At 49.8% G+C, this 24,673-nt stretch overlaps 3 protein-coding genes across 7 annotated transcripts; 2 read left to right on the top strand and 1 right to left on the bottom strand.

The window, feature by feature from the left end:
* Window positions 1-13: 13 nt before the first annotated feature.
* On the bottom strand, window positions 14-2,847 carry LOC128747136 (putative deoxyribonuclease TATDN3). Of its 4 annotated transcripts, none has more exons than XM_053844764.1 (10): window positions 1,737-2,847; window positions 1,640-1,672; window positions 1,504-1,577; window positions 1,267-1,351; window positions 1,134-1,196; window positions 958-1,067; window positions 743-798; window positions 562-629; window positions 348-425; window positions 14-216 (listed from the first exon to the last, which is right to left on the bottom strand). In XM_053844764.1, the coding sequence occupies exons 1-10, from the start codon at window positions 1,788-1,790 to the stop codon at window positions 73-75; spliced, it is 765 nt and encodes a 254-aa protein (XP_053700739.1). In that variant the 5' UTR covers window positions 1,791-2,847; the 3' UTR covers window positions 14-72. The 4 variants fall into 4 exon arrangements, with proteins under 4 accessions (XP_053700739.1, XP_053700738.1, XP_053700737.1 ...); XM_053844763.1 differs by having other exon boundaries at window positions 348-428; window positions 1,737-2,236; XM_053844762.1 differs by having other exon boundaries at window positions 562-674; window positions 1,737-2,211.
* Window positions 1,986-5,695, top strand: fuca2 (alpha-L-fucosidase 2). The gene is made up of 7 exons (XM_053844759.1): window positions 1,986-2,249; window positions 2,498-2,685; window positions 3,129-3,468; window positions 3,600-3,810; window positions 4,117-4,307; window positions 4,480-4,585; window positions 4,994-5,695. Exons 1-7 carry the CDS (start codon window positions 2,059-2,061, stop codon window positions 5,129-5,131), a joined length of 1,365 nt encoding a protein of 454 aa, XP_053700734.1. The 5' UTR covers window positions 1,986-2,058; the 3' UTR covers window positions 5,132-5,695.
* Window positions 5,696-5,994: 299 nt separating this feature from the next.
* hivep2b (HIVEP zinc finger 2b) lies at window positions 5,995-24,054 on the top strand. 2 transcript variants are annotated; one of them, XM_053844745.1, is made up of 7 exons: window positions 5,995-6,135; window positions 13,796-17,585; window positions 18,090-18,241; window positions 18,311-18,486; window positions 18,849-18,947; window positions 19,008-19,723; window positions 20,521-24,054. In XM_053844745.1, the coding sequence occupies exons 2-7, from the start codon at window positions 13,896-13,898 to the stop codon at window positions 20,908-20,910; spliced, it is 5,223 nt and encodes a 1,740-aa protein (XP_053700720.1). In that variant the 5' UTR covers window positions 5,995-6,135; window positions 13,796-13,895; the 3' UTR covers window positions 20,911-24,054. The 2 variants fall into 2 exon arrangements, with proteins under 2 accessions (XP_053700720.1, XP_053700719.1); XM_053844744.1 differs by lacking the exon at window positions 5,995-6,135 and adding an exon at window positions 9,952-10,396.
* Window positions 24,055-24,673: the final 619 nt, after the last annotated feature.

Below are 24,673 nucleotides of genomic sequence, written 5' to 3'. Positions count from 1 at the left end.
CAACTTAGTTTTGTATTTTACTTTTTGCTGATAAAATGAGGTACACCAGTCATGGCTGCACAGTCGATACACTCATGGTCTGAGGGCCAGCTTCAACTTTGGGAAGAGGCGAAGAGCGTTCCGTGTGGTCACCTCCATCACCTCCTCCAGAGAAACTCCTTTGACTTGACTGATGTACTCTGCAGAGACGTGGATGTTTTTCGGCTCGTTTCTCACCTGCATTGGGACACAGCAAAATCAAACATGAAACATGTCCACTCATGTCATGCAACATGTCCACTCATGTCATGCATTTAGCAGTTGTCAGAAGGATCTGGAAATGAGACTCGAGGACGAATCAAGCTCACCTGCTTCTCTGGTCCGAGAGCAGGGGAATCTGTTTCCAGACACATGTTCTCCAATGGCAACTGCTTTACTAGTTTTTTCTTCTTGGTGTGAAAAAAATTAGACATCTGTCAGGGATGCCATAACGACACGGCACATACATGCATGCAAGGAAAACCAAGACGTCAACACCTTAGACTGAGGCAGTCCGGAAAACAGATTCCTGGTTAACCTCACCTGCTCACTGCGAATGATCGACGGAGGGATGGAGAAGTAGTAGCCAGCCTTCACTCCCTCCATCGCCACTGAGGGTTTCCCATCGAAAGCATGAAGCAGAACCTTTTCAACACCTATGACACCCAACAACTTTTCTTTCTGGGATTCAACATGACCAGAGAATTAAGGTGGTTATACATACCCTGTTCCTTCAGGAGTTGGATGGTGGGTCTTCCTGCAGAGCGTGAGTGAACATTGCTGCAAATTAAATAACAAAAGGATTATTGTAGTCAGTCTGACAAAACAGTTTTTGCTAAAATACTAACAATAATCAAGTAAAACTAATGAGTAGGATATGCCTTGTATCTATCTGGAAATGACACATGAAGATGGTGTGTGTGTGTAGGAGTAACTCACAGCGGGAGCTCCAGTGTTTTGGCAATCTCTGCCTGACGAATGAGGACCTGCCTCTGACTCTCCTTGTCAGACTCAGAGGTGATGTATCGTGGCGTGAAGTCCAAACCTACCTGAGGACAGAAGTTATTTCACACAGCCTGACGTTTCAAGCCACATTAAACCCCCTTCATCTTTACCTCTCCGACTGCCACCAGCTGGTCTTTGTACCTCTCGATGGCGGGCAGAGCAACTGCGACATCCTGCACGACAAAGGAGAAACATTTCTCAGGATGGCTAACCTGACAGACACCAACAGATTCTCTGCACTACCTGGAGGTGTGCACTTCTTTGTCGTTCAGGGGAGTCTTGTTGAACAGGGTGGACCCCCAGACATGGGAAAATGAATCCGGGGAACCTAAAAGAAAAAATGCGATTGGGAGATGGACAAGAAACTATCACAGTTTTATCATACAGGCATGTCAGACCCACTGGGCAGTGTTTATATGAGCACATGCGAAGGTAAACAACTGTTGCCAGGTCACGCTCCACTCGCTGCTTCACTGTTACCTCTGAGACAACGCAATGATCCTGTCGAATTCCCCAGCATGCTCAGCGACACACACTAGTGCCAGGAGTCCCGCCTGGAAACACACGCACCAGTGTCACCTATTAGCAGGTAGTTACAGGGCCAGGGCCCGCTCACCTTCCTGGACTCCCTTATCACGTCGTCTATGTCCTGGAAGGCACAGAAGTGCAGGTCAGAGCTGCATGTTGGCTCACATTAGTGAAGCGTGACCCACCGAGTCGAAGTCTCCCGCAGAGATGTGACAGTGACAGTCCACGAAGCCCGTCATATGAACGAGTTAGGGTTCAGGCCGAACGGACGTCCTCACCAAAATGTTGTTCTCAATGCTGTCTGGAGTTGACTTTTCAAATCAAAGTCCACATACACACACAGTAAAATTCTTAAATTCAGCCATGACACACGCTTCTACGCTTTACATTCGGCGCATGCGTCTCGGCTTCACTCTGATTGGTTTGTTCTCGTTGGCTTCCGTGTTTTGGTTTGCCAAAGTCGTCACATGACCACAGCACTTGAACGCTTCATACTTCCAAGGAACGATGGCAGGTTTGTCCGCCAAGTGCCTGCTGCTGTGCCTGATGTGGCTCAGCTGTAGCCGAGCCAAATACGAGCCGAACTGGGAATCCATCGACTCCAGACCGCTGCCAGAGTGGTATGACCAGGCCAAGTTCGGCATCTTCATTCACTGGGGGGTGTTCTCCGTGCCCAGCTTCGGAAGCGAGTGGTTCTGGTAAGCGCTCCATCCATAATGAAACTGTTTTACCATCGCTCGTCATTTGATAAAGATGCAGTCCACAGTTAAAAAAAAAACCGTAACTACTTCCTCAAAACCATTTGGCTGCTCAGTCTGTCCCGAAAGACGGAAGAAGGAAGTCCTGGTCACCTGAGGAGTCGCCTGGATACCTTGTATTTGTTGTTTTCTGGAAATAATAAAATATCTGAGGGCTTCTTGTTCCGTACAACGTGTATATTTCGCAGGTGGTACTGGCAAAAGCAGAAGAAGACGCCCTATGTTGACTTCATGCAGAAGAATTATCCTCCTGACTTCAAGTACCAAGATTTTGCTCCGAAATTTACTGCCGAGTTTTTTGATGCCGTTGAATGGACGGACATCTTCAGTTCATCAGGAGCCAAGTACATTGTCCTGACCACAAAACACCATGAAGGTACTTGAAGTTACTTTTTTTAAAAAACATTAAACGTTGTTAAACATCCAGGAAAAAAAGTCGCCAAGTGTAAGTCCATTAAGTTGAGGCTGTTTTGCTACACTGTGTGTTTGTTGGGGAGCTGTAGGGCCAATGTGTGTCCTCTTCCTAAAAGCAAAGGAGTTTCAGGGTTCTCTGCAGTGCCTTAGGAACATAGGGGGAGTTTTCATCATGCAGTGAAACATGGCTCACAAGGTCAGTGCTCTCTCTAGCAGGACACCTTAAGGTAGACCCTATGAGGACCTTAAGGAGGACCTTAAAGGATGTAAGTTGGACTATGCTCCCACTCCCCCTATCAGAGACGCCCCTTAAAATCCTGGGGAGAACCCTGAGTTTAGTTTTTCTGATGCTCCAAAAGTGCCTCAGAATGACCAATGCTGTGGCATGTCTCTTGTGTTTGTCAGGTTTCACACTGTGGGGCTCAAAATACTCCTGGAACTGGAACGCGGTGGATGTTGGTCCAAAAAGAGACCTCGTGGGGGAAATGGCGACTGCCCTGCGGGCTAAAAGTGACTTGCATCTGGGACTCTACCACTCCCTCTTCGAATGGTTTAACCCCTTGTTTGAGCAGGACGCCGCCAATGTCTTCACCACTAACAACTTCCCTGTCAGCAAAACGCTGCCTGAGCTCTATGAGCTGGTTCTCAAGTATAAACCTGATGTGCTGTGGTCGGACGGGGATGGAAACGCACCTGATAAATATTGGAACAGCACTGGCTTTCTGGCTTGGCTGTACAATGACAGGTATGTGACCATGGCAATGACGATCACAAGAGGTTACTGCTGCCCCCAGAGCGGGTGGATCAGTGCTATGTTTTTCTAAGAAATGCCTCTTGACATCATAAATAATACTAGTGAGTGGATGCTTTTTCCAGTCCAGTCCGTGACTCAGTGGTGACCAACGATCGCTGGGGTCTAGGGTCCATTTGCACTCACGGTGGCTACTACACCTGCGCTGACCGCTACCAACCGGGTCACCTGCTCACCCATAAGTGGGAGAACTGCATGACCATCGACACCAAGTCCTGGGGTTACAGACGGAACGCTCCGCTCAGCGACTACCTCACTATTGAGCAGCTTGTTGCCGTGAGTGACTCTGTTCCATCCTGAAGTTATGAGGCACTGCAGCTTGCAGGTGAAAAGGAGAGTGCAGGCAGGGTGGAGCTGATAACTGTAGGTTACAGACAAGTGAAATGAAGAAGCACTTTAACTACATTAAAATGTTTTTTTTTTCCTTTTTATTCTGCACATCAAGCAAATGGTGGAGATTTGGGTCAGAATAGTTTGGGTCAGGTTCTGCTCTCCTCAGTGTGAGTGAAAAGGTCTGGACAGTTGCTCTAGTATGTAGCTGAGGAGGCAGCTGAAGGTCTAAAGTACATGTTTTTGTTTCAGACCTTGGTTGAAACGGTGTCTTGCGGGGGGAACCTGCTCATGAATGTCGGGCCGACACATGACGGACGGATTGCACCGATCTTTGAGGAGCGTCTAAGGCAGATGGGTCAGTGGTTGAAAGTCAACGGGGACAGCATCTACAACACGACTGCTTGGCGAGCACAGAAGGACAGCGTCACGCCTCAGCTCTGGTACTGTCTTGGGATCTGCTGGCGCATTCTGACATCTCGATGAGGTTCTCTGTTCTGTTGTGGGGTGCTGCCAAAGTATGTCCAAACGGTCAGACCATGCAATGGCAGTGAGGGCGGACCTTACCTGCAGCTCTTGCAACAAAAACAGTTCTTACTTCACTTTCTCCCTCAGGTACACCGCCAGACCACAGGAGAAGGCCATTTACGCTGTCTTACTAGAGTGGCCCAAAAATGGATCGGTGGTTTTGAGTGAACCGGTGGCTTCTGCACAAACTCAGGTAAGGTTGTGCATCAACACTCGATGGGGAGTTAAGCTGATGCTTGAATAAGGTGAAGACCGATTTGATGACAAATAAAAAAAATAAAATAAAGCAATCCTAATGTGTCTTTGCGTGATGTGACCACTAGATGGTATCAATATTTCCACTGCCGCATATACGGAAAAAAACAACATACGCGATTAGATGTGAAGTGTATTTAATTTTTATTGTTGTCGCCACCACCCATTTTAACTGAACTATTTATCAGATTTCTACTTGACTAGCTGCCGTAAAGGTGGAGCCCACTACTCTTCGTCATTTGTCTACTTAAAGTTATCAATTAAAGAATCAATAAGCACCTATTTCTGGACTTGTGTGTTCACCCTTCTGCCTCATGTCAAGTGTGATGCTTTATTTGAAAACTAGGTGGCACTGCTGGGTCACGGAGATCTTCGCTGGGAGCCTGTGAAGCCCCGTGGACTGCGGGTTCTCCTGCCCTCGCTGTCCTTCAGCCAGATGCCCTGCCAGTGGGCCTGGACCCTCAGACTGACCGCTGCTGCCTGAAGGAAAACTTCACTTGACTGGATGAAGTCCGTCCAAAAACTGATCATTGTTTTCCTAATTATTTCTGACCAATCTTATTCAAAGACATATTTTTGCTCTGTTATGGAGGAGAGCTGAGCCAAAGGCCACCCCTCTCCTTCCATCAGTCAGTCTACAGTACGATCTCACCTGTGATTGATAGAGTTCTTATTCAAGCTGCAGGAATGAGGTTTCTCAGGACAAGAGGGGAGAAATGACATCACAGTTGGAAGGCCTCTGTGTTGCTCCTCAAGGGCTGAAAGAGGTTTTGGGGGTGAGGAAAGTCTTTTAACTTCAGCTACCACCACGACCTGAGCTTCATTGGGGGAAATCTGCGAATGGGTGTTATTCTATGAGGACTGCAATATTGTATGTACATCTGTCTCATTGTTCCTGCCTCGCATCTTGTCTTTTTTCATGAAATCAAATAAACTATTTTGTTGCATCTAACATGGTAGTCTTAAAAGGGGAAATCCGTTAAAAAAAAACCATAGGTTTCTCATATGAGCAAACAATGTCATGGACAATATTATAGAAAGAATGAATTATCAACAAATATGTGGACATCGAAAGTTAAGGGGTTAAAATGTGTTCATTAGCGTTTAGAATGTCTGATAATGTTCTTTTAGTACAGACTAGTAAAACAAATGACGAATATAAAATAGTGAAGTGGAAGGTTTTCTTTCATTAGACTGATAATATAGTTTCTACAGGAAGAAAATCATGATAAAAATAGTCCACTATTTACACATCTTCTGCATTTGATTTCAGTGCTTCATTATCACTGGCCTCCGATAGGTGTCGCCGTTTCTGCGTGTTTGCAGCGCCCCCTGTTGTCAGCAGCTGCCGCGACAGGAGAATGAGACATGAAGGAACTCGTCTCTCCTCCTCCGCTGAGTCGATCTAACCCGGAAAACAACCGCCTGCCTCATTTATCGGACACGTTTGGACCTAAACGATGGTGAGAGCGCGTCTCCAGCTGTCTGGTAAGACCGAGTCTTCTCTCTTTCTCTCTGCTCGGCCCGCCATGGCGTTGCCTCGGTACTTCCGGTCTCGGTCCGCGGCGGTTCGGTGGGCATGTGTCACCTGAGATGGAGAGTCCGGTGCAGGGCAGGTCTCGGTGTTGTGTCTGCTCCCCTCCGCACGCCTTTAAGGTGGGAGGTCCTTCTCCTGCAAATGTTCCATGACGTGTGATTGGGGGGAATGGCGGGGGGTTCTCGGGTCCCTGCTTCTGCCCCTCCTGACTGGAGCAGGAGTTCCCCTGACTGCGAGAGAGTTGATCCCCACCAACAACAACAGTGTCAGTGAAGGCAGCACAAGGATGATGAGCGACCTGAACTGTGATGTCAGCGACCGCCAGTGACGTCACCCTCCTGCTGGAGCTGCAGTGGTCAGTACCTGGACAGCCACCTGACGGTTTTGGGTCAGTGTTGCTCTGAACCTCTTGGGCTGAGAAAGCCAAAAACCAACCTATGTTTAATGTAATTCCATGAGAGCCCTGTATATATATTTTAATGCTGTGTTCAACTAAAGGAAGAGGCACCATTCTCCCAGCTGTAAAGCGTGAACTCCATATGCAGCCATGTAAACAGGTTCCTGTTGATAGGGTGGGATTGGTCAGTGTGGAGCAGGCCCTGCCTCCTTCTTGAAACTAGTTGCCGAATAAGTTGAACAGCCTCTGGTCTGCCCCTCTCGGGCTTCCATGGTGAGCAAGTTCCTGTCTACCTGGCAACGGTTTACTCGCATTGGTCTATAGAAAACTGACGGGTTCAGATTAGAAGCTGTTGCAAGGGGTTGACTCTGAAGGTGGCGTGGTGAGCACTGCAAACCCTCTGTGAGGCCCCATCGGTCACACTCAAGCAAGAAAGGTGGTCTGTGAGGTGAACTTGGGACCTGTCCAGGGTGTCCCTCTGGTGCACCGAGGAATCCCAGAAACCTCTGTGCATGGGCTCAAATCTGCCCCAAACGTGAGATAACTTGGGGTCCTCCTGCTGTGAGGCTCTTACTTCACTACCATACAGTATATATTCCTTCCTGCTGCCGGTCGTAGGTTCAGTTCCTCCACATTTACTTGTGTGGGTTTGCTCTGGAGATCACAAAGGTGTAGCCCGGTTGTGGGTGTGTGTCCGGTGACTACAAGCTGAGGAAGGATGGATGGATGAATCCAAAAATCACTGTGTGCGTCTCCACTGTACGTGGAGCAACACACCTGCTGACAAGTCGCTTGTTCTACTGTTCGTCTGCAGCCTGTAATTATATATGCAGACAGGAAGCTGGCGAGAAACTGTTGCTGGCCCATCGCTATGGAAACACACAATGGTGTCAGATTATTTTCAGGTACTGCTGCGAAAGTGGCCTGGATCTAGGGAGGCGTGAAAACGTCGAGCGCAGAAGGAGGTGAATGTTCTCTGGGTGAATGGGTTTCCGTCAGCTGATTGTTTGTTCCTGGTGATGTCTCAGTCAGTCACTCGAACCAGTGGGGAGGAAAACCTCATTCCTTCCATTCATAAAGCTGCTCACCCCCACCCCCCCATCTATCTCCGCTCTGATATCGCTGGAGAGTTGGCGGCTGCATGTGCGGCATTCGATCCCATGATGCACATTTGTGGCAGATTGAGGCGGTCAGCCGTGCGGCATGTGGACGGTGGAAACACCGGGGTGAGCTGAGCATCCGGAGGGAAGGGGGGGACAGACCACTTATATTTATAGACCGCCGGCTTGACCTTCACTGCACATCAGCCATTTTAGTGGCGCTCGTCTCGACACTGAAGCAGCATAATGGATCTCAGCTGCAGAGCACTTTGTTAGCTTCTTCAGTTTATTAATAGAACTCTGCAATTCCATACTGTGGAGCTGTCGCCTCGTGCTCAGCCAGGCCTCATCGCTCACATTTTTGCTGCATTGCAAATAAAGCCAAGCCCATAGGGAAGGATTTTGACCTCTTAGCTGCGACTGTAAGACGTTGCGTAAGTTTGGAAACCTTTGTTCCACACAGTCCACTTTATATAAGACCGAGACTTCTTCTCCGAGTGACGTAAGTACAGTAAGCACAGCTGCTGCCACCAAAAAGCCAAGGACTCCTATTCATAGCGGCGTCCAGTTGTTCTCACCCAGTGGCCCAGAGTGAAACTGAAGGAGGCTGCTCACTGAGGCGCACGTATTTATAGTTGTGTAAATTATATTGTGTTGAAAGTTCACACAAAATGCCAAGATGAAGAGGTCATAAATCACTGGTGAATCAGGTTATTGTGTCCTGCGAGGTGAGGAGGAGCGGCGGCTCGGATGAGGAGTAAAGATAAGGCCAGAGGAGCTCATCCTCATCAGCTGGAGACTTGGAACAGCACTTTTGCTGAACTGAGCCACAGATGAAGTTTGAATCTGATCAGCCTGAAGGGGAACGTCTTTACCTGCGCCAGGACAGAAACAGGTGCTAAGGTCACTCATGGGGTGTGGAAACATCACGATATTTGATTTTTGATTGAGATATTGTCATGATATTTTAAGTCGGCCATATCGATATTTAATACACAGATGTGACGGGAATTTTCTCTAAAAGTCTCTATAAAGGGAGCTGTTCATTCCTCTGTTGGATTTCACTGAAAGTCTAACTGGACTGGCATCATAACAATGAACGACGGATAATATTGGACTGCAACACCTGAATTCCTCTTGTTAACAAACATGACAATATATTGCTAAACTTATGTCATGTATGGCATATGTATCGTATTGCCAGATACCTGCCACTACACAGCCCTGTGCAAGTCTGATCCAAATGTGTCAAGAAGCAGGGATGAGCCTTGTTTTAGTTTAGAGTTGATCAAGTGGTAAAGGGTCTTCACCTTTCAACATCGCTCTGTAAAAACAGAGAAGTGCTGTCAGCCAGGTTGAACAGGAGCACCCCGGATCACCCCGGCCTGTGCACCCATGTAAACTAGTTCCGTTGGCTTCAGGATTCAAGGCGCTTCAGGCCCATTTTCAGCCTCACTCAGGCTAGTTGTGTTTGGTGTGGTAGCTCGGTCTGTCTGTCGGCCGCTCACTCACTGTTTTGAATTGAAAATTTAGAAAATGAGGGGAGAAAATCTTGTTGTTTTCAAAATGGATTCCATAAAATAAGTCAGCATGGAGTAGATTTTGTGCTGAAAACAGAACAAGAACGCATTTTAGTTTGTCTTCTTAGTAACTTTTTCTCTACAGTGAAGCTAGCTTGGTCATTCTGATGCTGCATTCACTCCATGTCAAAAAGTGGGAATAAAAAGTGTTTGTGTCAGAGGGCTGTCCTATTCGTACAGATGCATCGAATGCATCACACGGAGTGAATAAAATATTCACTTTACATCAGCAGCTTTTTTTACTCTGTTTTTCACCCAAAATTTGCTTCGAGAAAAATGACCTTTTATGGAATCCGTTTTGAAAACGAAACTCGGGAAAGTGAGTCAAGTCAGTGTGTTGCATTAATGTGAGCAAGTTCAAGATGAAGACGAGAAAAAAAAGAGAATAAAAGTCTGACTGTTGTTAGTTCGTGATGATCATCCCCGTGAACCAATGAAGGCTATCTAGTCTGAACAGAGTGTGTAATCTGTAGACCGTCTTCATCATACGGCCCGCATCACGAGCCCGGCTGAAGTCTGCAGCTGCACATCTTCTCCACCTTTGTCCTGCTCGGGTGCTGTTAATGACACCCTCATCACGACTCTCCATTCACAAAGCAGATCCTGTCGTGACGGGAGGAACTGGCGCGGCTCGGGCTGGTGGGTGTCGCACGCGCCGCCCTCTCATTGAGCTCCGGTGAAAAGAGCCCTCTGGAGTGGTGCGGCTTCACATGTGGACCTCCCGGTCGCACACGCCAACAAAGCAGCGTCCGACGGTCGCGAGCGCGGCTGAATGGGGCGCTGGAGGAGACGTGGGGCTGATCTGCGGCTCGGCTCTGCAGCTGCTGGCAACAGAGGAGAGGAAAAGAGCCCTCCACCGTGGGCTGTTGTGTAATCCCTCTCAGGGCCCCTTGCTATTTTTGTGCCTGGGTCCACACGTCACGGTTGGGTATTTTCTCTGGTGACTAGCTTGCATCAATAGATCTTCTAATGTACAGCCAGCCAGCCAGCAGCTCCGGGACTGATGGGACTCTACCGCGCTGATTCCTCGGCTTATTGTCGCCCTGACATGGAGCGATCGTGGGCTCGGACTCCGCAGGAGGAGGAATGTCACACGTGACTGTCGGTATGGAACAGGGGACGATTCGAATGTCAGGTTTGTACGGGCTCGGATTTGATGTGTGAATGTCAGCTGTTGAGTGGATCCGTCGCTTCTTCAGGCTGGGCTGCTGCTCTTCCTGCTTCCTTTTAGGCCAACTTTAGTGATGTAATGCAGAAAGCTGCTCTCGGGCTCTTCATCCATGCGGACAGTGGAGCAGCGCCTGCCCACGGTGCCCCGAAACACACCTACAGCCGCCCACCTTCCTCCTGCTGTTGCGCGTCATTGCTTGTTGCCGTTGGTGATGTGGGTTAGAGGAAGCCTGAGCGCTCCTCGGTGAGTTCTAGGGGACGCGGTTCGTGGGGGTCCCTTGCCCCCCCCCTCCCTCCTGTCCTGCCTCTCTGAGAGGATGGAAACTAAACTATGAGGTCAGATCGACCTTGAAAGGGAGCTCCCTGCCGGGCCTCTGAATTTTTGTTACCCCCTCCCCACAAGGCACCCCACTTAGTTTACGTCTGCACACCTCCCTGTTGGAACATGGGGGGCGCCGGTCTGAGGAAGACCCTGCAGCACCTTCCCTATTCCACTTTAATACGTCCTAAAATGTCAGACTGGCCCTGCGATTTAAAACCGGACTTGAACCAGCTGCTTCCCAGCATCTTCATCTGCGTTCCGAGTCACCTTGGCAGGATGTGAGCTAACAAAGAAGGAGAGGCAGTGAGAGAAGGGAGTCGGAGGGTGTCCTAATTAAGAGGAACTCAGAGGGTTTGAAGCAGATAATCTTACATAACCTTGTTAGGGAGGACACAGCGTTTTGACAGTGAGAAGATGGAAGCGAGGTGCCCTCGGAGAGCTGGAGTCAGAACCCTTCATTGAGTCCAGCGGTACAGTACGAGGTCCAGAACAGTGAGGGGAGCACCACTGTGTCAGATCTGTGAGGAAGTCCGAGAAGGATGCCCATGCCCCCTTCAGACCTGTCAGATCTTTGATCAGAAGAACCTTTGGAGGTAGGACGACTTAACTCAGGAAGTCGTTCAGGTCTTACCTGAGTCAGCAGAAGACAAGTGATGTTGCTGTTAGCTTAGCATGACAGCTCCTCAGTTTGTACCCCCACACACACTGTCTAACCTGTGACTCGGAAACATCTTTATGTTGGGAAAGATCTGCTCACGTTTTCCTATACTGTCAGTGATGTAGAACAGTGTTGAAGGCCACCATTTCTTTTGCTCTCGCTCCTTCCTGACCCACTGGACAACAGTGCAGCTCTTGCAGGCTCCTGTGTGGAGCTGGTTTCACTGATGTTTGTAAACAAAGCTGTTAGCTCAAGCTAACCAGCTGCTGCAGTGAAGGCTGAGTTCAGACCATGATCATGTTCTGAGAGGAAAACATGGAGCGAATGAACAAGTGTGCTCTGTGAGGAGACCTGAGAGCAGCGTTGCAGGTAGAAATAAGTGTATTTTGAAGGTCAAACATAGTATATGTGTAAGGTGCTGCTGGCACAGAGATGAAAACGCTTTGTGTTGGATGCAGTGTTTGTTTACATGGCGACACTGCTGTTTACACCTCACCTTATGAAAACGCAGTCCAGAGTGGGAACCTTCCGCGTGACTGTAGTGAGGAGGGCCAGGCTGGACTTACAAGATGGGGTTTGTAATCGACAAAATATGGGGTCCATCCCATGGAAGCCTGGACTCTGGAGTGCACAAGCACACCCTCCAACTGTGGGTGCTGTGTTTAACCTCAGTGACTGAAGTTATGGTGAAGATGGAGGAAGGTCCAATTTGTGCTGTTAACCCTGCTCTATTTTCGGTTGCATCTCTTGCTGCGCAGCTGCTGCTTCAGCTGAAAGGTCTCAGTCCAGCAGTGCTGACTGAGGTCCTAAATGAGTTGAGTTGGTGGTGAAGGTTTCACATTGTTTGTTGCGTGTTGACACTCCTCATTCTAGTGACTCAGTATCTGTGACGCATGAAACAAACACCCTGATACGTGTTTCAATACACTGATCAGTACTCACTGGGACCCAGCCCTGTCTGAGTCGCAGTTAAAGCAGGAAACTGAACAGTCTGGTTCCGCAGCCAACGTAAAACGGAGCGTGACGCTGTCTTTAGCAACGCAGTTCTGTTAACAGCAAATGCTACTGTCACATTAGGTCAACCAGAAACTAAGCGGCTACGTTAGCATGGTGACGATTGCACTTGATGCAGCTTCATTTTGAAAACCCATTTTCAATCAGTCCAGTTCCATTTTTGGCTGCCAGAAATGCCTGATTGTTAAAAAATTGTGGTGATAGTTGTGATCATTTGTCTGGATAACATGACAGGAAATACGGACCTTTGCAAATGAGCTTAGAAAAACGAGTGCCAGTTTTTAGCCTAAAAAAGATCCAAGAATGCAATGATTTTATTATTTATTATTACAAATAAATACACATGCCAAAAAAACAAAACAAATGCTTGTTGGTTTGAGGAACGCACAAGGGTGGAGACTGAAAGACATTTGGGTGGGTGGAGTCTGATGGTAAAAATGGGTGTGAGTCATCAATACACTCAATTAAAACAGTAACTGGTGATATGTTCCATAGGATCAGGATGTCGAGTGTCAGAAATAGCGTGGAGAGAGATGGATCTCCTGGTCAGCCATGTTTGTTTACATCCACCACGTATAGTGTTTTTTTGTTCCGTCTATTCTACATTTCAATCATGCAAATTCAGACATGTAAGATGGGATTCCGAATCATTCACGTCCGAATCGCGACCGCAGGCGCCAATATTTGTGGGCAACTATGAGCGTTTGGCATCGCACATGACTTCATCTGAACAAGGAGGGAGGGAATATGATGACACACATTACGCGTCATGATTGGTGGAATTGGCGGGAAAGTCATAGTGATTGGACAAAATTGCAGATAAAATAAATTCCGCCCCTTTAGCCCAAAATTTCTTATGAATCTGACACCCTGTTATTAAATCATGAAAACAAACTGTGGATGAAAGCTTATCAATGGAGCAAAACAATTGTTCCTTCCAGAACACAGAGCTTGTGAATGAAGACTGTGGAACGACACAATAGTTTTGTGTCTCACCAGGGAAGCTTTATTTTCCAGCACCCAAACTTCAACCTAATCCTCTCCTGGAAGCTGCAGCGATGCATTTAGCGCAGTCCTGGTCACACACGGACTGAAAATAAATGTAAACACATGCCTCCGTGGCACAAATACTCCAGGGGAGGCAAGCAACCATAAATACCTGCAAACACATATGGAAGGCCCCAGGGCTCCTGAAGAAGGAGGGCGACTGCTGAGGGTTAGCATCAGGTATATTTGGGTCTTTTAGAGGCTTGTAACATTCCAGCTGTGTTTCAGCTTCCAGCAAATACTGGCTGCATCCAAGAATGCTTTTCATTTGGTGTTTCTTCAACATCTGACTCTCATTCTTACCTTTCTCTTCTCTCTTTCAGATGATCCTTCTCTGCAATCAATTCAGACGAGCATCAGTACTGTGGCAGATAACAGATATTATCCTTGAAAGTCAGTCCCAAAGAAAGTGACGTCGGATTCATGGAGTCACTTGAAACTACTGCAAGAGTGAAAAGTGCTGTTGAAGGTCAAAGCAGACATGTCGCGCCGAAGAAATGTGCATTGGTGGCTTCACAAACCCGGCGGAGTCCCAATGTGGAGGCGGAGGGTGGAGGGTGGCAGGAGCAGCAAGGCCAGGGCGACTCTCCGGCCGACTCAGGGAAACTCGTCAAAATAGAAGATCCTCAGAAGAAGCCCAGAAGCCATCCGGAGGAGGTGTCGCCGTACCCGCAGCAGGTCGCCAAAGCGTTTCCTGTCGGCAGACAAAAAGGCTTAGGGCCTGTGATTCCTGCTTCTTCTGGAAGCTGTCCCTCCAACAGGAAGTCCCCCATTCCACCTGAACATCACCTCAGCCAATCAGGGATGGAGCAGCTGCCGGAGGTGGCCTGCAAAGTGGAACAGAAGCAGCAGAAACCGGGGAAGTACGTGTGCGATTACTGCGGCAGGGCGTGCGCCAAACCCAGCGTGCTGAAGAAACACATTCGCTCTCACACGGGGGAGCGGCCCTATCCCTGCGTGCCCTGCGGCTTCTCCTTCAAAACCAAGAGCAATTTGTACAAGCACCGAAAGTCCCACGCTCACTCTGTCAAAGCTGGAACCGTGCCAATCTCAGAACTTGGTTCTTATAGTGCCAACACAGATCCGGGGTCTTTTGAAGGAGAAGGAGAGTTATTCTCTGATGCTGAGCAAAGCACTGACACCGACGAGGACACGGCTAACGACCCGCTGCTGCTGCTGGACTCTCCGCTGGAGGGATCGGATAACACCGCCGTCAAAGTACTGAATCTTATCGCTCAAAAAAAGGGATCCACGTCGATGTCGGCGCAGGAAGGTTCATCCCAGCACCCAGAAATCAATGTCCCTCCCGCTCCTGCCGAGTCCACGCGGGCAATTCAATCTTGCACTATCAAGCAGAGGCTCGCGCTCCGCTTGTCTGAGAAAAGAAGCAGTGACTCGGAACACAATCTGTCCTTACCGAGTCAGTCCAGCAAGGGCAGCACAGACTCGGGGTACTTCTCCCGGTCAGAGAGTGCGGAGCACCAAACCGGGCCTCCTAACGTCAATGCAAAATCCTATCAGGAGATAATGTTTGGGAAGTGTTATCGGCCCAGCCCCAAACAGGCGGCGGCTTTTGTGGGGTACAGCGGCGAGTCACAGCGACACTCGCAAAGAGGAGTGTCTCGTGTTTTCACGCAGGAGAAGGACACTGTCGACTCAATCAAGATAAACACCAAGTCCTTCATGAGGGAAGAAGTCAAGGAGCCCCAGTTGGAATGTGCCTCCGATATGGGGCCTCTGACAAGAAGCAACTCCATGCCAACGTCCTCAGCAGGCTGTCTGACGATGCCCCCAGCACTCAGAGGCAGCCACTCCTTCGACGAGAGAACCAGCACCGGAGGGATGAGGAGACTCAGACGGCAAGCTGCTTTTGAACTCTCCCCGCATGATATCCATGTGGATAGTGACAGCCATGGAAAGATGTGTGAGAGCAGCGCGTCACCCTCAGGACTGGAAATGGAAAATTATCCCTCCGCAGCGTCTCACATAAATCACCAGAGACACGCGATGGATCAGGCCACGCGGAAGCGTCGCAAGGGAAAGAGGGAAGAGGAGGACATGTCGGGTCAGTATGAAGTGCATCATGAGCAGGGTGAGGAGAAGTTTGACTCCACTAAAGACTATGATTTGAAGGTCATCAAGGGTGCAATGAAAGGACACTCATCAACGCAACCCGACAGATGTGAAATGGACATATCACTGAGCCAGGAAATGAGCCGCAAAACCTTAGGGAACGTTATCTCAGTCATCCAACACACAAACTCGCTACACAGGCCTCATCCTGAACTGCCATTTCAACCCATGGAAGAGTCATATGACACGGAGAGAAGTGACGGGAGACTGCGCCAGTCCTTCCAACTTGGTCCCAAACTTGTGCGTCAGCCCAACATACAAGTTCCAGAAATACGTGTCACTGTGGAGCCCGACAGCCCCGATAAAGCTCAAGAGGTGCAGGTCAAAGAGCCGGAGAGGCACGTGGAGGAGTTCCAGTGGCCACAGAGGAGCGAAACCTTGGCTCAGTTTCCGCCAGAGAAGCTCCCGCCGAAAAAGAAAAGGTTACGTTTGACTGACATCGAGCACTCCTCTGGTGAGTCCAGCTTTGAGTCGGCCTGCACCAGCCTGTCCCGCAGCCCGAGCCAGGACAGTAACTTATCCTACAGCTCCACCTTCTCCTTCGACAGGGAGGAGAAGACTGTGTCTCCTGCTCGGCAGGACGAGTTTGGCAGACCACTGGAACTCCTCGCTGTGCCAGGAAGTGGCTACACTCTGTCTGTGGCTGGCCAGCGTCAACAGCATGAAATGCGACGCTCTTCCTCCGAGCAGGCACCATGTAACTTGCGCAAGGAGTTCCCAGAGGCACGCAGCGTGTCATTTGACTATGGCAGCCTGTCTCCCACGTCCAAAGTTAGACACGTGGATCTCGGTGCTGGACAAGAGCGGAGCAGGGACAACTTGGTGCGGCAGGAGTCGCTCAATATGGACACTGAGGCGGCGCAGGTCCCGTCACAAGTATTTCCTCCGTACCTCAGCGCGCCTCCGTTTACAGCGGTGGCCGTTCTGTCTCAAACTCTGCCAATATTCTCCACCGGGAAGACCTTCTCTCAGACCCCTCACCCCAGCCTGCTGGTTCCCGTGAGAATTCAGACTCATGTGCCATCCTACGGTAACCTCACGTACACGTCCGTGTCGCAGATTTTTGAGAGTCATTTTGAGGGCCTTGGTAGCATTATGTCCCCCTCGCAGATTCTACGCTCAGCAGGCCCTCTAGATCCTCTGAGCAGACCCCCATATGCGCAGTCCCTTAAGGTGGAAGCCCTCGATTTGTCCCCCGCAAAGCTCAAAACGGGCATCCCCCTCTCCCTGACCTCGAGAACCATATCAACTACCAACGCGTCCAGTGGCGCTAGCAAGCGGATGTTGTCTCCGGCCAGTAGCTTGGATCTCTTCATGGAGGTCAAGCAACAAAAGCGTGTGAAGGAGGAAAGAATGTTCGGCCAGATCGTGGAGGAGTTGAGTGCTGTTGAGCTTGGAAAATGCCACCTGAGTGAAGATGTGGGACGGAGGTCAGAGTTGCAGGGTGCACATCAGGAAGACTCTCACAAGGTCACGTTCGTCCCACTTCAGCAGACAGACTCCAGTGAGCAGAGCTTCGACTCAGCGATGGAGAGCAGCGCCATAGAAACCAGCTCCCCTCCATACTCTATGATGTCAGCCGCTGAAGTGAAAGAAGTTGCCATGGAGAAACGCATGCAGATGGATTTAGTGGCACAGCTGGTTTCCAGTCAAGACATCCTGATCTCAGACGCCAAGCATCCAGGCCTGTCATCTCAGTTTCCAAGTCTTCGCACAACGACAGGTGTGAGCTGGTGTTATCTTAGCTACACCAAGCCGAGCTGCTCCCACAGCAACGCTCCTTTTTCTTCGGTCTACGCCAGCTGGTGTGTGAGCTCCCACAACCCAAACCCTCTGGAGCTGAGCACCAGTGCAGCTCTGGCGATGCTGCGGTCCAAACAAAGCGGGGGCAAAGTCATATACACCATGGCGGCCATGTGTCAGCCGGATAAAGGCAAGCTGGTGTCATCACTCATCCTGTGGAGGCAGACGGTGGAACAGGTAAAGGCCCAGTCCGTCGTTCACAAGGCAGACTGGACACGTAGCTGTGTCCAGAGATAAGGCCTGGCTTTAAACAGCTCCGAGTGCCACTCATCAGTGTTATGTCGTCAGTGTCGGCTCCCTCTGTGTCTCAGTATCAGATGTGTTGGAAGAGCTGCAAAAAATATGAAATAATTCACCCTCTATCAGCTCTGTCCGAGTAATAAGGTTTAGAAGGGAGTTTCCGTCAGGGTTCAAGGTCATGGTGGGGTATTTACGGGTGTCTCTGTTTGGTCCCGCTCGCGTCAAATCTGTGGTCTGACTCTGAGGTCGCCCCTGAAGGTTTGGCTGGCTAGCTAAGATCATGAGGACCAAGACGTGGACCGTGGTGTGAACCTGCATGAGGAGTGTTTGAGCTGTCATACACCATCCTCAAATGTGCTCACATCTGCAGTGTCAGTTGTCGCTGTGACGTTCACCTTAAAGAATGTGAGCAAAATACTGACTTGTGTGTTTTGGCTGCAGCGGAAGCCGGAGCCCAAAGAGGTGGACGTCAACTTTGGAAAGAAAGTGAAAGACCCGAGCTTCAGGCTGAAGAGTGCCAAGGAGGAGTGGAAAGAGAAGGAGGCTTCCACCACACAAGCCATGCCAACACGTATCAAGATCTTCGAGGGCGGGTCGGTCCAAAATCAGCCGTCGACCCAGCGCCCACGCGTCACTGACGTGTCCCTCCTCTATGCCCTCAGCTTCAAGTCCAATGAGGACTATGTGTACGTGCGAGGCAGAGGCCGGGGCAAGTACATCTGTGAGGAGTGCGGCATCCGCTGCAAGAAGCCCAGCATGCTGAAGAAGCACATCAGGACACACACAGACGTCAGACCCTACGTGTGCAGGGTGTGCAACTTCGCCTTCAAAACTAAAGGTGAGTCCCAACTAGTGAGAACCTAAACCTCACTCACTGGCTTCTCAGCACTTTAAATCTGTGGCAATATTGTAACACGAAGGACGCATGAGCTCGGACTGGTGATAGTAAGTAGGAAAATATGTCCTGAGAAATTCATCATCCAAAAATATCTTTTGCACTGGCAGCAAAAACCACTGCCTTTGATGCTATTTACAGATACTACAGCAGCCAGCAGAAAGCAGCTCCCATGTTCTGGCTCTTCATTTTTCTTCCTGCCTCCTAAAAAGTGAACCATGTTCCATCTGTTCTTGCTGACCTGCAGTGGTCAGGGGAATACCCTGATATCAACACGCTGACTGCTCTGTTTGCTGGTCTTCCAGGAAACCTGACCAAGCACATGAAGTCCAAGGCTCACATGAAGAAGTGTCTGGAACTGGGCGTCTCTGTGACCATGGACGAAGCGGAGATCCAGGACCATGGTGAGATCTGCATCCTTCCTGGTCCAGTCCAACCATCTAAATGTGTGTTGTGTTTCACAGTTGATGATATCCAGCAAGATTCCAAGACAGAGCTCGCCGTGGTCACCAAACACCAGTTCTCCGATGCCGAAGACTCAGACGGGATGGATGAAGAAGCAGATGATCTGGACGAAGATGATGAGGACGATGAGGAGTACGAAGGAGATTCCACTCCGAAGCTACGTTCAAGAAGTACGAGTCCACAGCCCACGGGAGTCACGTCTCTGACGGTGACGGCCACAGCAACCATCCACGGATCTTCCCTCACTCGGATGGAGCAAAGAGAAAAGTCCATGGACGAGGACTCTCTGCCCATGCTGACCCCAGACCAGGCCAGCTTCCTCTTTGACCCTTACTCATCCTGTCTTCTGTCTCCTGGCTGGGAGTCGCCCATCCGGGAGCCATCTCCTTCTCGTCTCCGATACCCGTCACCGAGGCGCGAGCTGTCCCCACGAGGGCGCTCCTCTCCGAGGTGGGACACCTCTCCACTGCGGCCCGCCTCGCCCAGCTTCACTCCGATCCAGCACCTCTCCCCGGGCTCGATCGAGCGGCCCATGTCTCCGGGACTGGAGCTGTCGGTGAAGCGTGAGTCGGCGGTCCGAGGACGGCAGAGGGTCGTGCTCCGAGCCGTCTCACCGCGCAGAGGTTCCCACCAACACAAAGGGGTCGGCGACAAAATCAGGCACCATCAAAAGCTCGACATGACTCAACAGCAGGGAGCCTTTGAAATGGAACTGGTGAGTTTCTCTATGTTTCTGGTGCAGTAACCGGGCTGAAGCAGTTCAAACAATCAAATGGCCCCCGAGCCAACTGTAGGTGGCGGCCTCAGGAGAGGTCGAACGTCAGGCCTCTAACCATTGCAGCATTACAACAAGGAAGTTAGGCCCAATTTAAGAGTTCCTTTTTCGGGTTTTGGCCAGGACCTTTGCAGTGAAGGTCGAGCCTGCTGCTCGGTGACTGGTGGCTCGACCTCACTAGAACAAGGTCCCCAGTTCAAACACGCTGCATTTCATTAAGTCATGCTTCCATCCGGAGCACTTTCAGTGCATTAAAGCCCAGATGCAGAGCATCATAACCACTCGAGCATTGAAGAGGATGAACTGCCATAAATTACAAGGAGAGAGAAGTAACCTTTTAATAATGATGCAGCGGTGCAGTGAAGGTCTTTGTCTGTGGAGGGAAACCTGTAATACTTCACCTGCCCCGGCGCTCGGCATCGGTCCAGGGAGGTACCTGGGATGAGTGAGGGGGCGGAGTCTGTGTGCTCTGCTGTGATGAGGATCCATTTCTCTCGAGAAGTGTGACCCTCACCAGAGTCAGGCCCGGCAGCTCAGAGTGCCTATCATGGCTTCCTCTCTGTGATGCCCCAGTGCACCTTCAGGTGGTGCTGCTGAAGGGATCCCTAATAATACCCCAAATATAGTTACATTTAAGAGCACAGCATGTGTGCTTTGGAAGGCTCCAGACCTCTCCCAGGATCTGGGCACTTTTTCCAGATGCACTCAAGTGATTCTAACTGGCTCTCATCTTGCAGGATCAGCGCAGCTACGTGAGCCTCTCGGCTGCCTCTCAACCGCAGAACATCCTCAGCCACCTCCCACTCCACTCCCAGCAGCAGGCCTTCCGTTTGCTCCCGGTGGTTCCCATCGGAGGCCTGGAGGTCCTCCACACTCCGCCCTCTTCCAGCGGCGAAGCCTCAGTCTCGTCCGTGTCCAGCCCGCAGAGCGTGGAGAGCCAGCGCTGCAGCAGCAGGGACGGCTCCATCGTGGAGTCCAAGATGGGCGAGGAGGACGCTGGGGATCAGAACCAGGCCGCCTCAGATCAGGACCAGGGTCTGGTCAGTGATAACAGACAGGAAGAGAACGTCCAGACCTGTTTGAAAGCCATTGAATCCTTGAAGATCACAGCAGAGGAGCCTCATTAAACCGTGGATCCCCTAATCTGGTCCAAGACCCTGCAACCTCGCGGTCCTCTGTCCACGTGGCACATAACCTCATCTTTGTCCCATCTGAGGCAATAACACTCTGGGTGGAGCTCAGTGAAGGACCTGGTCTCTCCAGAGACTCTGGGAGTGGAGAAGCAGCAGGACGTTTGTCAGAGGTGCAGAATCATTACTGGGTGCAGGTGCAATATGGAAAGGTATTCTGCCTTTGTTTGACACAGTAGTTTGCGTACAATTGCACATCAATATATTTGTGGATCCTGTAAAGATACTCTTCTTAGATGCATACAAACAGTGTATTTTACTGTATGTGTACTTTGAGAATAGACTGTCGTTTAACGTAATCATCCGGAGGTGTGACGCAGTAGTGCAGTGAGTCCAGCGGAGGGCGAAGTATTAACAAGCAGTCTGACCAAATGTAAGTAGACGCTTCGTGTGCAGTTTGGTGCTTCGGATTCAGCGGCAAAGGTCGGTGCCTTTCTTTCGGCTTCTCCGTCTTTCTTGATGCGAAGCTGGTGAGGGGACGAATCGTGGGTCAGTTCGGCTGACGGATCAATGCAGCTTGATTTATGTGAAACAATCTTAAAAGTGTTTCTTATGTTGCGTTTCTTTTCCCTCTTCATGTTTTTATCTTGGTAAAAAACAAAAAAGATGCATGGGATTTTGCTATTGCACAACTTATAGGAAGGTATTACGTGATTACAAATATTGTAAGATGTATTTATATATTAGAACGTAAGCACTTATTGATACTGGTAATATTTGACTACTATTTATATGGTATATCTGTCCTTATGCAGCAGTGATGCAGTTATGCAGTGAGCCATGCTGGCATTGCTTTTGATATCACGTCATTGCTTGGATTTAACGGCTTGTTTCTCTCTCTCGCGCGCTCGTATTTACAGACGACAGTTGATGAGTTTTAATAATGCACTTTCATCCTTTCATCTTTGACGCTCGACTCGCTCGGTCGGTGCAAATGAGGGAGTAAAAAAACATGTGACGTTTCTCTTGTGGTGTTTGAAACATTCCAAGTTCTTTTTTCTATCATGATCTCATTGTTAGAGTTGCACACGCACACACGCACACACACACGTTTGTATCACTATCCTTGTGGGGACCTCTCATTTCGTAACCCTTTCCCCAGCAAACCCAAGCATCCAATGGCTAACCTTAACCAGGACTCAACTGAATCGTGATTATATTTTTGAAGCCTCAAACTGAGGCTCAACCTCAAACCAAAAGGTCCCCACAAAAGCACACATTGAGGTGTGTTTCCAAGAATTGTTCCCCACAAGGATAGCCATACAAGGTACACACACTCACAGAGTCACAAACAAGGGGCTAACCAGAACTCAGTGTTCTGTCATGACAGTGTAAATCAATGATACTTACTGTACTGAATGAGGTGTGGGAGTTGGGTTGACTCTTCTAATTATTGTTGATGTGCTTCTGCGCAAACTGGAAGTCATGTGTTCCCTGGATGCGTCACTTCTGGCCTGTACATAAATATACACCTGTATTTTTATCATTTGAACTATTTTTGCAGCGTGGAACTACAACTCTATACGTGGATGTTTGTTTCTCTGTCCAGAAATGGAATCCCCTCCCTCCCCCTCTCCCCCCCCCCCCGGTGGGTGCTCCAGGTACAACACACGTGTGTGACGTCGGTGCGTGAGACATGATAGCACAGTCTCTCCTGCGCCCAGGTCCATCACCAGTGGGTCGTGGAGTGGAGCCCCGTCCTCGCTGTGCTCCTGTGTGCCCGGTCTACCTGGCAGCCATTTTGCTTCACTGCTGAGACGGGAAACTAAAATCAGAAAATCGTCCGGTCTAATTAAATATTCATTACTGGAGCTAATGAGGTTTTTAAACATTTAAGGTCGGTGATGAAGTGGCAGCAAAGCACGCGCCTTTATTCTGGCGAGCTCTCCAGGTGATGACATCACTCAGAGGAAACATGTTTGTGGCAGTACTTGTTGATGTAGCGCTGTAAACCTCACATTTAGAGTGGAAAAACACAGTTAAAGAAGTCTGTTTTGAAAAGTCTGGGATCCTCGGAGGACCCTTCATAAGTCATGCTGCCTTCAAGGCAGAAGCTCAGTCACTGAGGACAGCCAGCCCACAGCCACCTCCACTGTCATGGCAACACAGGTGCATGAGGTCTGAACTGGACAGGAGGCCAGAGGAAGGTGGCGTGAACCAGTGTCAGGTGTTGAGACGTGAAGAACCAGAGATGCAGTCAGAGTGTGTGGACCCCTGCCTGGTGGCCACTCTCATTATTTTATCTCTAGGATTCTAGATGCGTTTGGCGTCTGAAACACTGGTGATAGCAGTGAGCACGATGGGACAGCAGGTGGCACTGGCGCTACGGAACCAGAAGCAGTGGCTCTGTCACTTCAGGGCAGAGAACCTTCAATAGTTGTGGGTCCAGGTGGAACCCCTCCAATGCTCCGTGAAAGTTCTGATTTTAGTTTCTAAACTCTGAAGGTCAAAAGGTCACCGGCACACGAGTTGATTTGAGGTGAGCCAGTGTGAGGCTTTTTATTTGCACTTTGAGCTTGTGTTGTACCTGGGGCCCTCCCCGGAGCCCGTCCCGGGGCCAGTCCCTTCAGGCTCCATCAGTAACAGCACAGCGTTGATCATCGACTCCTCCCCACCTCCCGGAGTGATGAGGGAATTGTGGCTCATGTTTACATCACCATACCTATTTAAAGGTGCACTGCTTTAACGTGTTTCTCCTGGACGGTGTGAGCGGCCTTTCCTTGGTCCTGGTTCAGAAGCAGGCTGCTCATTCATGTGAAGGAGAGTTGAAGCCTTTTGATTTGCTGCGGCATATGTATCTCGGACCGTGTTTGTGTTCTGTTTGGAATCTTGTATGCATATTTACGGAACTGCATTGTGCCTCTCGTGTCTGTGGAGCCCCTGGAAGACACACACGGAGGACGGAGATTTACCTCGGGTGGACAGTTGAGGCAAGGAAGAACACCTCAGTAGCCAACCGGTTGTTTTCAGCGATTTGTATCCAAACTGGGTCGGAGTGCCTCTTTTCTCGCTGTCTCGGGAGGAATTTATTGTTTGGTGCTCAACTTTTTCAGATTAAATCTCAAATGGTTTTGAAAAGAATATACATCGAACCCAGGAATGTGTGTCGCAGATTCTTTTTTTAGAGAGGGGCACGTGAGGCCAGGCGGGTGGAGCGACACCAGCGACACCCCATGGCACCAACGCGTCACTGCAGCGGGGCGAGAAAATAAACGAATGCTTCCGAAAATAGATTTCTGTGGATGATATTTAAGCACCTCCGGGCTGTTTGTCCGCCGCAGCGGTTCCGCGTGGCGATCCGGGGTCACGTGACAGCGGCTCCTCAGGTCAGAGGGAGGTGTGTTCGGAAGCCCGGGTCCATTTGTTGGGATAATTACACGGCCGCCGAAAATAACGCGTGGAGACGGGGGGCCGCGATCGCGCACCTGCCGCGAGGGGGAGGAGTCGCAGCGGCGCGTTCACGTCACCGGGTGTTGTTGTTTACGAGCTCTACGATCGACTCACTGAAGTAGAGTCGTTTGGACGCTAAAATGTGCTCGCTATCTCGCCATTAAAAGTCATTACTGATCGAAAACGACGTCAGCAGTGATACAGCTTCAGAGCTCAGCTGTAAACCGGCGCCAAAACCTTTTAACAAAACCCCCAAATCCCTCTGTAAACAGTCAGGATGTGTAGTATAAATCTGGCTTCACTGCTCTCG

Source organism: Synchiropus splendidus, chromosome 16 (assembly GCF_027744825.2).
Source record: "Synchiropus splendidus isolate RoL2022-P1 chromosome 16, RoL_Sspl_1.0, whole genome shotgun sequence".
NCBI classification, from domain to species: Eukaryota; Metazoa; Chordata; class Actinopteri; order Syngnathiformes; family Callionymidae; genus Synchiropus; species Synchiropus splendidus.
Note: the sequence above shows the minus strand (reverse complement) of the source record. Positions and strands in the feature narration are given on the sequence as shown.